The sequence below is a fragment of the Cantharellus anzutake genome (genome assembly GCF_015039405.1).
Source record: "Cantharellus anzutake strain C23 chromosome Unknown EI90scaffold_21, whole genome shotgun sequence".
NCBI classification, from domain to species: Eukaryota; Fungi; Basidiomycota; class Agaricomycetes; order Cantharellales; family Hydnaceae; genus Cantharellus; species Cantharellus anzutake.
Genome location: NW_024066971.1, coordinates 386,606 through 402,233, shown reverse-complemented (window position 1 = coordinate 402,233; position 15,628 = coordinate 386,606). Strand labels below are relative to the sequence as shown.

At 48.3% G+C, this 15,628-nt stretch overlaps 7 protein-coding genes across 7 annotated transcripts; 3 read left to right on the top strand and 4 right to left on the bottom strand.

Annotated features, from left to right (window-relative positions):
* EI90DRAFT_3055833 (acid protease) lies at positions 1-2,474 on the top strand. Its single transcript, XM_039060181.1, has 8 exons — positions 1-545; positions 613-686; positions 737-939; positions 1,025-1,187; positions 1,259-1,401; positions 1,493-1,657; positions 1,724-1,896; positions 1,982-2,474. The coding sequence occupies exons 1-8, from the start codon at positions 264-266 to the stop codon at positions 2,225-2,227; spliced, it is 1,449 nt and encodes a 482-aa protein (XP_038916455.1). The 5' UTR covers positions 1-263; the 3' UTR covers positions 2,228-2,474.
* Positions 2,475-2,569: 95 nt separating this feature from the next.
* On the bottom strand, positions 2,570-4,079 carry EI90DRAFT_3055831 (uncharacterized protein). The gene is made up of 5 exons (XM_039060180.1): positions 3,640-4,079; positions 3,465-3,589; positions 3,237-3,413; positions 3,009-3,179; positions 2,570-2,951 (listed from the first exon to the last, which is right to left on the bottom strand). The coding sequence occupies exons 1-5, from the start codon at positions 3,896-3,898 to the stop codon at positions 2,673-2,675; spliced, it is 1,011 nt and encodes a 336-aa protein (XP_038916454.1). The 5' UTR covers positions 3,899-4,079; the 3' UTR covers positions 2,570-2,672.
* Positions 4,080-5,886: 1,807 nt separating this feature from the next.
* Positions 5,887-7,615, bottom strand: EI90DRAFT_3055827 (putative chloroperoxidase). Its single transcript, XM_039060179.1, has 6 exons — positions 7,588-7,615; positions 7,144-7,520; positions 6,917-7,082; positions 6,816-6,862; positions 6,435-6,747; positions 5,887-6,356 (listed from the first exon to the last, which is right to left on the bottom strand). Exons 2-6 carry the CDS (start codon positions 7,430-7,432, stop codon positions 6,272-6,274), a joined length of 900 nt encoding a protein of 299 aa, XP_038916453.1. The 5' UTR covers positions 7,433-7,520; positions 7,588-7,615; the 3' UTR covers positions 5,887-6,271.
* A 1,072-nt stretch (positions 7,616-8,687) lies between these two features.
* Positions 8,688-9,634, top strand: EI90DRAFT_3055821 (transcription initiation factor TFIID subunit A-domain-containing protein). The gene is made up of 3 exons (XM_039060178.1): positions 8,688-9,049; positions 9,129-9,243; positions 9,298-9,634. Exons 1-3 carry the CDS (start codon positions 8,978-8,980, stop codon positions 9,498-9,500), a joined length of 390 nt encoding a protein of 129 aa, XP_038916452.1. The 5' UTR covers positions 8,688-8,977; the 3' UTR covers positions 9,501-9,634.
* Positions 9,635-10,017: 383 nt separating this feature from the next.
* Positions 10,018-11,134, bottom strand: EI90DRAFT_3055820 (uncharacterized protein). The gene is made up of 5 exons (XM_039060177.1): positions 10,739-11,134; positions 10,668-10,688; positions 10,586-10,605; positions 10,474-10,528; positions 10,018-10,415 (listed from the first exon to the last, which is right to left on the bottom strand). Exons 1-5 carry the CDS (start codon positions 10,840-10,842, stop codon positions 10,202-10,204), a joined length of 414 nt encoding a protein of 137 aa, XP_038916451.1. The 5' UTR covers positions 10,843-11,134; the 3' UTR covers positions 10,018-10,201.
* A 1,963-nt stretch (positions 11,135-13,097) lies between these two features.
* EI90DRAFT_898846 (proline-rich protein) lies at positions 13,098-14,465 on the bottom strand. The gene is made up of 6 exons (XM_039068209.1): positions 14,267-14,465; positions 14,193-14,216; positions 14,044-14,134; positions 13,710-13,986; positions 13,526-13,653; positions 13,098-13,470 (listed from the first exon to the last, which is right to left on the bottom strand). The coding sequence occupies exons 1-6, from the start codon at positions 14,372-14,374 to the stop codon at positions 13,217-13,219; spliced, it is 882 nt and encodes a 293-aa protein (XP_038916450.1). The 5' UTR covers positions 14,375-14,465; the 3' UTR covers positions 13,098-13,216.
* A 518-nt stretch (positions 14,466-14,983) lies between these two features.
* EI90DRAFT_2919197 (60S ribosomal protein L39) lies at positions 14,984-15,261 on the top strand (the record flags this gene model as incomplete). The annotated part of the gene is made up of 3 exons (XM_039054698.1): positions 14,984-15,042; positions 15,109-15,154; positions 15,214-15,261. Coding segments are annotated over 3 exons (153 nt in total), but the record flags the coding sequence as incomplete, so codon positions are not given.
* Positions 15,262-15,628: the final 367 nt, after the last annotated feature.

Sequence of the window (15,628 nt, the reverse complement as noted above, 5' to 3'; positions counted from 1 at the left end):
TCGCTGATTGCACCGGGAATTACCGACGCATTCATCGGTCGCGTCTTGGCCTGTTTCTCCTTTGCCTATCACAGTTGTTCTCCTGCCCTGAAATATTTCAGACTTAAACACCTGCCGTTCCCTTTATATGTAGCCATGACGTCTGGGAAAAATCATTCACTCTCCCTCTCTTTCGCTGGTCCACCCCTTAGCATTGCATACCGCACTTGATCTACTGGACTCTGCCCAAGAGGGAAACGCAGCCAGTCTGCTCTTTGTGGATTATGCTTTACCTATCGTCGCTCTCCTTGTCATCGTCACTACTCTCATGCTTGCTCTTGCTCGAATCTATCCCGTCTATTACTTGTCATCCTACACATGGTCCTGTCCAACGGGAACTCACTATACCTCTTGCTCATCGTGCACCAAGACGTTTCAATGCGGAGCCCGAAGTAGGGGCATGGGCTGCTGAACAAGGCGCTCGACTGAGATCCAAGTATGGCTTGGCTCATTCGGATGGTTCAACTTCCAAGCGTGCTGAAGGCTTGAATCTCCTTGTCAACATCGTGCGTTTCGCCGATCTTTTGGTCCCATGTCTAGCCATCCTAATGTAACCACCTCTGGTGTGAATAGGACCGAGATACATCATACTTTGGTTCGGTGGCGATTGGTACTCCACCGGCCTCATACAATGTCATTCTTGATACGTGAGCAATCCCGTACATGTCTTGTACACCCCATCATGTTGGTTTCTTAGTGGAAGCAGTGACCTTTGGCTAGCCGATTCGAAGTGTCAGATAGGTTGCGACGGTCTCTCAACATTTTCATCCTCGAACTCTTCTACATTGAAGAACATTACAACCCCATTTTCCGTTACATACGGATCGGGCGCTGCGAGGGGACATCTTGTTCAGGACAGCGTTCAAATGGCCGGTTTCTCGAACCCTAAGCAGGTTTTTGGTGGGTGTTTTGTTATCTTCTGAGTGCCTGGACAGCCATTTTTGGGGGTTGAATCTCACAATATATCTTGTGATATTTGTTGCAGCTTTATGCAACCAAATCTCGAAAGACTTGCTATCTAGTCCGATATCAGGACTGATGGGTCTTGCGTGGAGGTCACTTGCTGCATCGGGAAGTACACCATTTTGGCAGGCGCTAGTGGCTGGTGGAAGCTGGACGAGTCCCCTTATGTCATTCGTCCTTACAAGGTATGTGAATTCACTTTTTTTCCCATTCTGATTATTGTTTCGTGAATGACATAGGGTGTGTTGTGTTTTAGGTTTCTGGATGACCCCACAGCGCAGAAGCTTGAACCAGGGGGTGTTTTCACTATGGGCTATTTGAATTCATCGCTGTACACGGGTGATATTGAGTACACGAATATCAATGGGGATCCGACGTATTGGCTAATTGATCTCACTTGTGAGTCATCTCTCATTCATCCTCGACTGCCTTCGACTATAGTCCTAGTCATCTTCCTTGTTCGCTGATGATAATCATGCTTCGTGCATAGCGATAAAGGTGCAAGGAAATTCAGTCTTGAACAAAACTGTATCGGCGGCTATCGACACTGGTACAACGCTCGTCGGGGGTCCGCCAAGCGACATTGCAAACATATTCAGCCAAATTCCGGGTTCCACCCGAGGATCGGACTCTTACCAAGGATATTGGATTTATCGTGCGTTCCCGCTCTTCAGCATCCCCCCCCCCTTTCACGATTTTATGGAATTGACGTTTCCTGCAGCATGCAGTACGCCCGTCAATGTGACGTTTGCGTTTGGAGGTGGGAAGGATTGGTCGATGTCTCCCGCCGATTTCCAACTGCAGCAAATTTCGAACTCGGACTGCCTCGGTGCCTTTTTTGAGATCGATCCAACTGGATCGTCACCCCCTTGGATCATCGGCGATACATTCCTTGTATGTTTACTCTCTACTTTACTTCCTTCGTTTATGATGCGAGGCTGAAATGCTGATTTCATGGGTGTTGCGTTCAACTCCGTAGAAGAACGTCATGTCTGTGTTCAAGTACGACCCTCCATCGGTAGGCTTTGCGCAGCTCTCCTCAGCAGCCCGTGAACTCGGTAGAAATTCGGTGCCCACACCCACGATTGGAACGTCTACTGTATCGCCCAGCGATACTACTGGTGCTGCGGTTGCCCTCTTGGGGGGAAGCAGGTCCAAGTATTGGAGTACACTGGCTGCCGTTGGGGCTGTCATCTTTGTAGCAACCTCGCACTGTGTGCTCTAACGTGACTTGTGCTGCTGTGTTCTATCACGTATAGATGTCGTTCACCTTTACTCATGCTTGCGACTTGAGCGCTCTAGCCCATCCTCGTCCGCCGTCCATGAAATTTAATTTTCGTGTTGGCAGCGTGTCCACTCTTTAGCCACCCCACTCATGTGTTATATTATAATGCGGCCTATTATACGCGATATGAAAAGATATGGCCTTGGGGTATAGTCAGGTCTACTTGGTAGCTACAGATGACGACAATGCAATGGATGTTGCCATTTTTCTGCGATCGCGGGTTATGCGAGCACTGAATAAGAAATATTCGAGTTCATCTTACAGTTCGAGTATGCTGTATCTATAGGTTCGTGCGCCCGTCACGACTTTTCTAGAGCAGTTCCCTTACCTCCCGCAACGCTCGATGGATGCACAGTTCAATTTCTGGCGATTAGCAGGAGCACATTCAGCTCGCGGATACAACAAGCTTTGACAATGAAAACTCTAGCAGCTCTGCAGAAGAGCCGTTATCTGCCAGAACACGAGTCTCATTAAATGCATCGTAGATTTTGTCAATAGCCTCCACCGCCGCGGAAAGATGGGCTGCACGGCAACAAGCCGCATGGATAGCGATGAATTTAGGATCGGGAAGCTCCAGCCAAGGGTCAGTGGAAGTAAAGCGAATCTCGACCGGAAGGAGACTAAGATTGGGGCGGATACGGCGGACAACATAATGGTTGGGTTCCTGAGCGGGTGCAAGACATTGAGTAAGATGGAACGGTCTCAGGCAGCAAATACTTACACCACTATTTGCTGGCTCCAGCCACCAGGCCAGGCGATCGAATGCAATGTGGTGTTCAGCGTTCATCGTGATGATGTTTGATAGACGGTTGATTTTCTCTCCACGAATCTCCTCGGGGACAATGCCTCCAATGCGACTTAATACTGCCAGTACTCCAGCAGACCAATTGAGCTAGATGGTTATGATAGCATTTATCAATGTACTTATGTTGGTGGGAAGCAGGCGCACGTTGGGGTCGGTTTCCTTTCCCTTTCCTGTATTCTTTTCTTGATCCCGATTAGAATTGACGACAAATGGGATGATGTGCGCGGCATTGGTCCACGTGCACGTGGATCCCTTTGGTATATCTTCGATGCTAATGTCGTACTGCCCACTGATCGAGCGCCCGCCATCACGCTTAAGTGCCTGTAGTATATCGTGTCAACATTTGCAACAAGACCGAAATAATTGCGTTACCAGACACTTTGCCGCGCCATGGTCTTGAGGGACGCGATCATGCAGAATTGCGTTCGTCACTATTACATCGGAGGGGCGACTTGAGGGGTCCGATGGATCAGGCGTTGGCCCTTCCTGGGGTTTAACTAACACATGGGTCAAGAGCTGTGCCAGTGCAGCTGAGGATTCAGCTCACATAACCTTAGGAGAAGATCTCTATATATATCCGATAAGTCTTGGATAGCGGTGTCGTCTTTACAGGATGTTATCTCTCTAGCAAGCGCATCTTTCACGGGCACTTCTCGCAAAAGATGGCCAAGCCAGCGAGCAGGAAGCGGCTTTGTGGAATGCGTGGTCTCGTAGGTTCGGAGGCGCTCGTAAGCTTGCTGGAGGGAAGGCTGCCCATTGAACAGATCATCAGACGGAAGGGAGACGACCGTGCGGGGGAAAGCCATTGAAACGCTTGCGCCTGCCTGAAGTAGCACTGAATAGGCGGGAGTTCGCGGATAAATTTGAACTTCTACATATCCTAAAAGCGCGAGCTACGCTCCGATTGGTCGCCTCGCCTTAGGTGGACTTTGACGGCTTGACATCGCACGTCGGACGCAAATCTTGCATGCTGCCTACACATCGGCCTCATCTACCTATTGGACGGCCACGCGTCAGTGCCCTCCTCAACATCCACTTTGCCTATTACTTATCACGGAATCAATGTTTACGTCTGAAAATACTACGTCTTGCACCGTTTGAGACCACTGTCAGTCCAAGTGGCAGCCCCCCCGGGTTTTCATCCGTCCTTCACTTCCATTTCGACCCCGGACTTTAGCCTCTGGACGTTGTTCTGATGTATGGAATTCCAGCGGTGGAATGTAGTTCCCTAATAATTATAATGAAATTGAACTGGGCACATCGATCATCAACATAAACGGTCACGAACACCAACTCCACAATGGAAGCTTGATCCCCACCGAGAACAAGCTCATTCAAAATAGATTGATAAACTGCCCACTGTGACCATTTTACACCTTCACGCTCCAATAAATCTCGTCATACTAGATTGCTTGCCTTGCTTTGCAAAAAAAAAAAACCTGCACTGCATGCATGCACTGAAGAACGGATTGCATTTCAAGAACTGGCTTTGCATGTACAATGCAGGGCGAACATACGGTGATGCTTTGTTGTGTAGTACATAGATGCCACCAGGCCTGAGTGAGGCGAGTGAAGATAATGTGAAACAGTGGGGGAAGGCCTCTTTCAGTGCTCGGACTTCACAAGACTATGATACCGTTCGGAAGAATACTTGCGCGAGGTAATGGAACATACAGCAGGACGGAAGGATCCAGTTACTAGAAGAATCGATCTCCGATCGCGGAGACGACTCCAATGATGTGCAAGTTCACAATATTCATGGGAGGCTGCATTGTGTCAGCCGAGTGGGTAACCAGTGATTAGATAGCGTGGGTGACCAATCGGATTGGCTCGTACAAGTCGTTAATTTGGGAAGAAAAAGAGAGAGGCGGCAGAAAGGGAAACTAAAATGAAAACGAAAAAACTGCGGCACTCAGGATTCCCATGAGGGAATCTACCATGGTACTAACTGAGCGGTACTCGGCTTAACTTCGCAGATCAGACGGGATGCGGTGCTTTCCGAGTCCTATGGCCACAGATAGCATGATCTATATTCCCACCTCTGATGAATATCTAAGCCACTTGTGGCAGTCCGTCGTCAATGGAGCGTGGGTGCGGTCCTCGGGACAGCTGAGACGAAGGAGGGTTAAAATTGGAACGAGCAGCTGGGGAGAGAGAGAACCGTTGACCTATATGTATATATATACATGCTTTTCAATCGCCTTTGTCCATCAACAGCATAAATATTCATCAGACGTGGGGATACGGATCATGCCATCTGTGGCCATAGGACTCGGAAAGCACCGCATCGCGTCTGATCTGCGAAGTTAAGCCGAGTACCGCTTAGTTGGTACCATGGTAGGGGACTACATGGGAATCCTGAGTGCCGCAGTTTTTTCGTTTTCGTTTTAGTTTCCCTTTCTGCCACCTCTCTCTTTTTCTTCCCAAACTAAGAGCGTCAATGTCGATAGATAAAACAGAGCGTTCTCAAATTAAGGACTTGTTATCTTTAGGACTGGGTCGTCCTTCATAATCATGTACATATCTCACATCGCACCCATAGCGCTCGCCATCACGGGTTAGTGACACCGGCGAACTATCATGCAGGGGAGCCAAGTATGAGGACCACACCGGAATTATTCTCTTGTTACATATGTATGTTGGGAAACTCACCCGTTTGCTTGGGCTCGGCAAAAAAATCCCTTGGATCATAATCTCATACGAATCACCAGCACTAACACCAACCGATCGAAAGAGAGCATTGTCATTAAGGTCTTTACATGATTTTGCGTAAGTGAGGACTCGATAGCAACTCGATGTGAGTAATAACTATATTATGTTGTATAGTGCGTCGATGTCGGGGGGAATCGATCAAGGTTGAAAGGCGAATGTACCCTTAGCCCCATCAACTCGAAACAGCACATGGCTTTTTTTTTTGTGCTCGATTTTGGCGCATTAATGTTCGCGGGGATTTGCATCATTCGATCTACAACATGCATATATATATACCATATCAGCAGTCATCCTCATTCATGTCACAAGCGCCACTAATATTCGGTCAGCGGAATCAACGGAGAGTAATCTCGACGCACAAATGACTATTTTGCAATTTGTGTGAGATAGAATGAACAAGCTTCATTTGAGACTGCAATGAAACGAAAATCGAGACTTCAAGATGGAAATGGAAAAAAGGTCTAGGATCATGGGATTTGAGATATACCCAAACCAATCTCAGCTACGCGCAGGTAGGTTTCAGTCCATGTCGCTCCCATCCGTCTCCTCGTGCTGAATCCGGGAAATAACTTATCAGCTTCCTTCGCCAACCCTAAGGAATGCGGGTAGTAATAGCGAGCGAAGACTTACAACGAAACGAAGCCATTGGGAATTCGCTCTTCTTCCAAGAGGACCCTGCAACTTTTAACGTCACCGCCAAAGATATCATGAAGCAGTGCCCCATTTTGACACGTGAAGAGTTTGTGCGTTGCATTGAGGTAGAATTGTGGATTTCGGCGCTGGGACTCAGACCAACGGAGGGATGTGTGGCGTGAAATGTCGGAAGGGGTGAGGTAACCTTCTGGTTTCTCTGGCGACGCGGGTCCCGTGGCCAAGGCGAGGAGCTTGCTGATAAGGGATGCAGAAGGAACACCTTGGTAAGGCTCAAAGTAGGCATCTTCGCCTGATGGGAAGGCGTATGTCAGAAACGGAAAGCGCTCATATTGCAGCTGCCAGGGGATGGTGACTCACGAGTCAAGCTTCCGTCATGCTCGACCATATTGTGGCATAAGAGATCACTGTTCCATAGATGATTACGTCAAATTATGCTCTATTAATTCCGTACAGCTTACCTCAAGTCGAAAGTGTCGCGTTTGAGCAGGCTTAAAGTTACAGTGTCTAGACCGTTTGTCGCCATGGGCTTGGAGACGTTCCAGGTGTCACAGAGAGCCTTAACCACCATGTTGGCCGTGAGGTTCCTGCCATCCCGAGGCAAAATACCGTGATTAGCCAAAGTATCTGCGGTTATTCAAGTGAGTAATGCATTGAAATTCAAGGACAATTGGTGTTAGTCATTTACTCAACCCAGGGCAAGGGCTGCGAGAATCTTTCTGAGGATCGGGCTTGATGTACTGTGGCCAAATACCTCCGTATCCTGGCATGCCTGGCTTGTACACCTCATTGGGCTTAAGATCTGGCGAGACGAGGTTGACCAAGAATAAGCTGACGTCCCATGCGTTCACAAATATGGATCGGAATATCGAGGTGGGAATGAATTTCCCAGTTATGAATCCACGTAGCAGTCTTATGCTTGCCCATAGGACGAGTTTAATCAAGAGGAAGATATCGTCCAACAAAGCTGGTGACATGCTGAGTTCTCGGCTTTGCAAGAGAACAAGATCAGGCGAACCTACGGCTGTGTTTCAGCTTGTTTCTCGCTTTTTAAGGTTTTCAGATTCTTTCCCAGTCACAGATTTCGGAGGCAATGTAAGTTGCGGCTAAACCTCGGAGAAATCATGCTGACCTTAACCCCGAGTTATGACGATTCCACTCTGATTCGCACTCTACGTTATTAATATGTAATGCCGAGTTTTTTACGGTTCCGAGATGGAATCCGCTTGGCAATAGTGGCTCGTCCGTAGCCGAGCATGCATGGATCATTCGATTCCACCATCTCATATGCTTGACTATAGAACTGCAGATGGTATCGAGGGCGCATCGAGATACTCATTCTGAGGCAGAGGCGCTAAATATTGGAGTGGAACTGCAACGCGGTATACTGTACCCACACGACCAATTACCGGTCACGCATCACACTGACGTTCCGGTTGAATGATCCTTGTCACACCATTTTTTTTTTGGCGCCTAAGTGGCTGTGTGAAATCGAATTAAATTCAATGAAAACAAAAGCCGTCTGCAAGGAAGTAGTTTTTTGGTGTAAAATTATGGCTCCTAAGCGGATCGGATCGGGATCAGAATCCGCGGATTTTTAGAGGTCTGAAATAAAATCCGTATCCGGCGGTTAGAAATCCGCGGATTGTAGATAAAATGTTCCAAAGTTGCATTTCGTCAGAATTGTCCTTGACGAGAGCTTTCTAACAATCCCAAATTTGTCCATATTGGTGGAGAACTGATGGAAATATGGGGAGAATGGTGGAAAACTTGGAGGTCAAATGCCTAATTTGGGAATAACAGGCCTGGGTGGTCAAATAAGACTTGAAAAAATTGGAAAAAAATATAGAAACATAGGAGGGATATCTAGAACAGTAGCGACAATAGATCCGCGGATTAGAAACCGCGGATATTATCCTGTCAAAAGCCAAATCCGCATCCGCGGATTTTCGGATAAATCTGCGGATATCCGAGTGTTATCCGATCCCGCTAGGAGCCCTATGTAAAATGCATAATTTGCTAGTTGGACATTTCCAGCGCCACTGTGGCTGGTGTCACACCAACCTTGCCACCTCTTCCGGTTGCTTGTCACACGTCACAAGGAGAAGCCGGTAATTGGTCGTGTGGGTACAGTAATGGAGAAATCCTCAACCAGGTTCCAGACCAACGTCCTCGCCAAAATCACGTGATTCAAAATCCTAACGATGGCTGCCAAAAGTACTACTGTTAATTCTCCAACAGTCCCCACCCCCACTCGCCCAGCTAGTAAGTGCATTAACGATGGCTTTGGAGCGACGTTTCCGACGGCCTCAACCTATTCCCATGCTCTACGCCAACTTGATCGCAATCGCCCAGCGGCTTACCCTACCACGGCTTTTACACCAACTTCAACGGTATTCACGCCCACTTCTGGATCGACATCAACATCTGCAAACCCAGGTGTCCCCGGCCCTCTCCCTACTGCTACTCCATCGAATATCATTGGCGTGGGCTTGAAGACAGACGCAGTAGCCGAGCAACATATGCGCCAGGCAATTCGCGACCTCGTTGCAAGCGTGGATCCGTACGCACGCCTTGATTTAGAAGCAGAAGATGTATGTGATGTTTTCTTTACTCACACTAGTGCGCCTATCACTCAAATTTCGTTGCATCGCATCGTCTGCCCAACATCAGGCCCTTTTGGATGTTGCGTCGGAATTCCTGGATTCTGTTACCAATTTCTCATCGCGGTTAGCTCGTCATCGTTCGTCCGACTCTCTTGATGTCAAAGATTTGCAGTTACATTTAGGTGTGGGCACCTCCTACTACCTTCATGGTGTTCTAATCTTACCTTGTGCTGCAGAACGTCACCATCAGATTCGAATACCTGGTTTTGCTGGTGACGACTTATCAAAACTCCCTGCCTTCCCAAATGGACCCTCAAAGGCGAACGCCGCCCCTTCGAGGACCAAGGACAAAGATGGAAAGGAAAGGCCCGCCCCTACGATTCGATCGAAGAGGCTGGCCGCTGCTAAAGCTGCCACTGCCAATGCAGGGAAGTCATAGTCAAGGCTTCTTCTGGTTAAAGACATGAGCATCTTTATTCTTTATCGCATTGTCTTGTATCCCTACGGTCCTTCAAGGTATAATATACGCACCTCACATTACTGACCATATCACACCTGCGATTCTGGCTCGCGAATGGTCACAGAGCTTGCCGGTCAGGGCACGCGTGAGTACGCAACGCGATATCTACGTCAAGCTTGCGTCCCCAGCAAATTTGCCTACCCCATCCAGGGAAGATTCAGTACCTTCCACCAGCGGAGAGAGGTAAGCTTTGTTACACGAGACCCCTTCGACTGTTCTCAGAACTGTCAACTCTATCAACCTATCGGCCAGGGGCTCTGTCTCCGTCTACGACTAGCCAGTTTGGGTGCCGGGTCTCGCCTGCGCTGCTAGGGGTGTATGACGAATGAAACCACTTTGCTGGATGGTGGTAGGGATGATATGTGCATATCCACTTCCGCTTTTGAATTCAGACAATGTATCGGTCGGGCACAAGGGATGGCGCCCAAATCGTTGAGATGCCCGTGGCCACTGGGAAATACATTCGGCCGCACTGAAAGACGAGGGACGCACATTAAAAATTAAAATATACATATTTATACACGTTCACGTAAAGACAGCAGCAAAGACAAAAGTCCCAAATGCAAATATGAAATCTTGTTCCCAGCTGTGGTGGAGGTCCTGCCATCCACCTATTCCCGTCATTGGCCTGCGAGTGCATCCTGGAACCTCTGAGCTGCTTCGTCCGGCGTGACACAGAGTATCTCAGTCCCCAGGATGGACGGATCCTTTAGGGGCAATGCAAAGCACTTGGTGCCTTGGGTGCATGGTACTATCGTGTCAAAGAGATCTCGCGAGGAACAGAGCGCGATATTGTTATTGACACAAACAGTTGAAGGCCGGTTGCATGCGGTCCTGGGGACAGCCTAGTGATTGGAATGTCCGAGGAGAGTGAGGGTAATAAGGTACATACTGGGAATCAATGGTCTGGAATGCTCCGTTAAGCATTTGAGCTTGAAGTGCATTTTCTACGGGGAAGAAATATCAGCTTCAGGTGAACGGTTGACTACTAACGTAAGACATACGTTTAGCATAATTAATAGCACTATTGAAAAGGATATATCTTCAGCTACAGAAGTATTTCCGAATGGATGTGCCGCCACTCACCGAGGAGTTCCAGCGGAGTTGCTACAAGACAACGTCAGCGATTAACGAGTTTAAAAGTTTGTGAGAATTACATAATACTTCTCTCAAAATGATTGATGGGCCCAGCAATAGCAGCCAGTTGAAAGCAGGATAGCACAAGCAACCCACAGGATATCAGATTCGCGGGGAATATCATTACGCTCGACGAAATTTATTAAGATATGAAGGAGAGCAACGTTTAAATCCCTAGAGGAGGGTGAGAGGGACTCTGATCGTGGACCGCAAGTCCCAGCAACATCACTGGCTTAAATAGAGGTCCATATGACGAGGTCGCCCAACGACGTGAGAGCAACATGTGGTCATCAGTAGCATCACTCATTAAGGTATGCAAGATAAAGGCATTTAGCTCGAATACTAATTCAATATGAAGAAACGGAGCAGAGCACTGTAGTGAGGTCCGACTCAAAGGCGTTGAAGAACGATTCTTCCAATTAAGGAAATCTTGTCCCTGCCTTTACCAAAAGAGGCAAGTCGAGTTGTTGGAAAACTCAGCCGAAGACGCAGGTTCAAACAGCTGTAAACAGTGGTAAATCCTCGTAGCATCGAGATTTTGCATTCACCAACGAAGACGTGGGAGTTCTTCTACAGTAACAAAGGCACCACGTCGCAATGTCTACCGTCGATGGATAGTCCCCAGTGCAATTGCACTGACAGTCGGACCCCTGTGAGCACATTTGAACTGCACTAAAGAATGGGTATCGACGTGACAAAGGCAGGTATTTTCACTGCCAAATACTCCTAAGACATCAGCGTCTGACTAACTCGAGTCCATTTATGGGCTCACGAGGCGAAATTGCTGTTCAAACGGTTGATGTGCATGTTGCGACGCGGAATATGAACAGAGATGGATATTGGATTGAGTCGTGAAATGCCTGGGTCCGTGCAGTATCGATAGTTAAAGACCGTGGTGCAAGGTTAGTCCTTTTCTACATGCGGCGACAGTAGAACAAAGTGGTCGGAATCCCAGACCACACATTAGGGCCGCAGTGCACATGCACATATTAAGCGAATTAATTAATCATCCACCCTCCCCTTCAGCTAAAAACAATTCTCACGATGAATGAGGTAAACACATGGAGCAGAAAGTCGTTGAAGGGGAAGTCGTAGTCTGATGCATCGGTGTCGTTCTCTAGGTTGGCCATCGGCAAATGGGGCCTGCAGAGAAAAGCGAAAGAAAACCCCACGATTCTCAAACGAGACTCTGCAGCAGCACGGGAATCTGATCAAACATCAAACAGGCCAACTTGCTGAGTGGATTTGAACCACTGAACAGGACAGTGCCAGGAGAGCCAACCCGGAGAATTTACACCTTGGAACTAGCACGAGAAAAGCCCATTCAACCCTCTGTTCCTGGGCGCTTTCTGGCAGTAAGGAATAGACATGGAATCGGGTAAGTCGGGAGGTTGATGAGCGAAGACTTGTGTGAGCCTGATGATGAGAGACTAACTGACAGCTCAGCAATCTGCGAAATGTCACCAATATGTTTAATTTGGAAGAACGCATGGTGCTGAGATGAGCGAGACGGAGAACGTGCTCCAGAAGGACGAATGACATAAAATGAGGGGTCCAGGCTCAACAGAAGAACGAGTCCCAACCCAACCCAAACCCAAACCCCCATCGCACAGCGAGGTCTCCCGGACAAAGAAAGAGGAAAGGGCTCCTGTCTTGAAGGAGCGTAGGGATCATCGGAGCTCAACATCCATCGACGGGAGAGCAAGCACATTCATTGATACAGGGTCTTCTTGTGATGATGATCTTTTAGCATGACAGCTTGACCTCTGGGCAACATGCTGTGTTACTGTTGGCACTTCCAACAGTTTAGTAGAAATAGCTGCTATCTCGGCAGAAGAGTGTGCCTAGCAGCAACAGGCCGTGCATCTCGCTTAAGATCAGGACTTGAAACTGATCACTGTGATAGTCGATCAGTCCGGATTAACTGGGTGCCCATGAGCTGTACGCCACTGCCCTCTCACAGAGCAAGGAACATATCGGAGTACCCCGACACCGTGTAAACATAAATCACATCCAGATGAACGATATACATGTTGATAGGTCAAGAACGAGACGCCAAACCAAGACAGAGAAGCTAAGTAGAAAATGGGGGAAACCGGATGACAAGCTGGCAAAGAGACACAGTGCCAGCGCACAGAAGAGAAGCGGAGGGCCCGGGCAGGAATAAAAGGGCTTCCCAAGTATTTTCCTGGGGGAGAACGTACGAGCGCACCCATAGACTCACTGCAATGTCTAACTGTCGATCTCTGAATAGATCGTAACTCCTGTTCAAGAGCCCCTGCCTTGACGCCTACTATCGCTGACCAGCAACTGGGATGCAGCCCGTCGCTCGTCGCGCTTGAACTTGAAGTGGCTGTACTATATAAGCAAGGAACGCCAGCAAGTGGATGGTGATGTATGGCTCGATCAGTATTCCACATTAGTGGTCGGACTAATTAAGTTATACTGGATATGAACACTGCATAGAGGAATAAATTACATTTCAGAGAACATCAAGATCATGATGCGAGTGCAGTCTTAATCCTGGCGTCTCTATCTGCGGTGGTAGAACAAGTGACCGAAGTGCCAGGTTTGTTGACGAGTGGAAGGACCACACACTGGAGCCCAGATCCACACTGAGTAAGAACAAACTTCTTGTTCACACATTGAGCAAATTTTCCATCCACGCATGCGTTCTCGCCTTCAGTGCACGGGGAGCCGGGAGTGAGAGACGCAAATTTGGCGGCTTGATTCTGGGCATCAATACCGTTCTCTGCACCATCTATCAGCAAGCGAATGATGCAGAAGATAGCGAAAGCAAGGCTCACGTTTTTTGAACGAGACAGCTCTGCGTGTAGCCTTACCACCAAGTGCAGGAATATTTTTCAAACCTGGATCAGCAGTGAGGTCCACAAGCTGCGACCCATCAGCGATCGGACCTTGAGGGTGGGCAGGGCTAAGAGATGAGCATGTCAAGCCTATCCCTCGTTCACAAGTCAAGACTAGACAAACCAGCTTCCTGGTGGGCTGAGTGGTTTGGAATGACCGAAGGGAATGGTACCAGGAGACCCAACCTGAACGTTCCCGACAAACTTGGTTGGATTTACACCTTTGAACTGACACTGGAAGAGTCCAGTTAGCTCTTTGTTCCTCGGCGCCTTCTGGCAGTAAGGCACAGATACGGAATCAGGCGAATTGCGAGGTTGTTGAGCGAAGACTTGTGCGAGACTGATGGCCTTTGCATTACTCTTAAGAGTCTTGGCAAGGTCGATCATTTTGTCAGCAGCATCTGCATCAATAGGGATAAACCAACACTGGTGAAGACTGAGCATCAAAAAATACCAACCTTGCTGCCCACAAGCGTCAGCTGCAGCAAGAAGGTTGCCGAATGCAGCGACAGCCACGGGATTGCACTTGGTGCCTCCACCTGCAGCAAGCTAAAAATGCATTGAACGATCCAAACACGGAACAGAGGGTCCCAACAGGGCAACTTACGCAAGCCGTTTGCCATTTTGCCGTCTACACGATCGTCAAAACCTGGGCGACAATGGCTTAAACGGAGAACTAACCGACTGGTCAATAACCTGCGCAATCCGTTTATCGAATCTAACTGGGCCAGCAGTTACGCCCATGATGGCAAAGAAGGCCCCCAAAGCGATATATTTGAAAGAATGCATGATAAATGAATAAGACAGAGAACCAGCTCAAGGGTGGATAACGAGAAAGGTCAGAGCTCCAGGCTCAGAAGAAGAAAAGGCAAAGAGAGTCGCTCGGGAGGGCCTCCAGGACAAGGAAAGCAGAAGAGAGCATCCCTGCACCTCATCTTATATAGTGAAGCGGCCACGAAGGAGGCACAGGGATCACCGAGACATAACGACCATCGACCGGAAAGCAAGCATGTGAATGGGGGTTGATGCTTTTAAGATCTCCATGATGATCTTGCGGCATGGTAACTTGGCCTCTGGGGCGATGTAAAAGGATTTGTTCAGACGAACAAACAGGCTAGTAACGGTCACCGTCTCTACAAGAGAGAACAACCTAGATTCGAGTTGGCTATATCCAAGGCCAAGGTTCAGCAGTGATAGGTGGCACATCACTTGAGATACGGGCTTGGCAACCACGCGCTTAGAGGAACGGTCGGCAGTCACCGAATCAGGTGACTGGAACTGTACAGAGGGCTACTTTTCCTCATTCATAGTAAAACGTGTCTCAGAGATGGTAAGCAGGACCTACGGCCCTCGCAGTGAGATGGCTATTCTGAACGTTTACTATTTGGTCTTATTTAGCCTTCAAATAAGACATTCCGTACGAAGCGCACTCTCGCAAAGGCCCAGCGCCAGAATCGGTGAGCTTCTTGTGTTCGTCGATCAATTGGCGCTCTCGCTCACCGTATTTCGTACCGGTGAATCAGACCCATTCCTCAGTGGATCCGCTTAAGGACTGGGAACAGAATTCAAGTAGGCGAAACTATGCCGTTGCGTTGTAATATTTTCTGACAAGTCCATCCGTCCATTAGTACAACGCCAAACGCCGTCACTGGCGCCGAACGAAGCTCAACATTTAAGCCGATTCCAATGCCTTGTCCACCCCCTCCATCCTTATGGCTTATATGTACCCACTCGAGACACTATATCTTGTGCTTATTTTGTTGGGTTTTGTGAGGGTCAAATCTACGTTCCGACCTCACCTGCCATATGATATATGCACTGCTGAATCTAGCCAGATTATACTGCAACATGCACCTTGTTGAATGAAATTGCCGGTATTGTATCCTCTGCTGTCAGAACTCAGTGATGGGCCTCTGTAAACCTATCTTTAGCCTCAGCATCTTTATTCTCGTTATTCACTTTTCGCGTCCCTGGAACGTTCAAGGCTGTTTCTACCTGGTTTTCAGGCAAACAACTTCGCGTGACGAATGAATTGACTCTAGT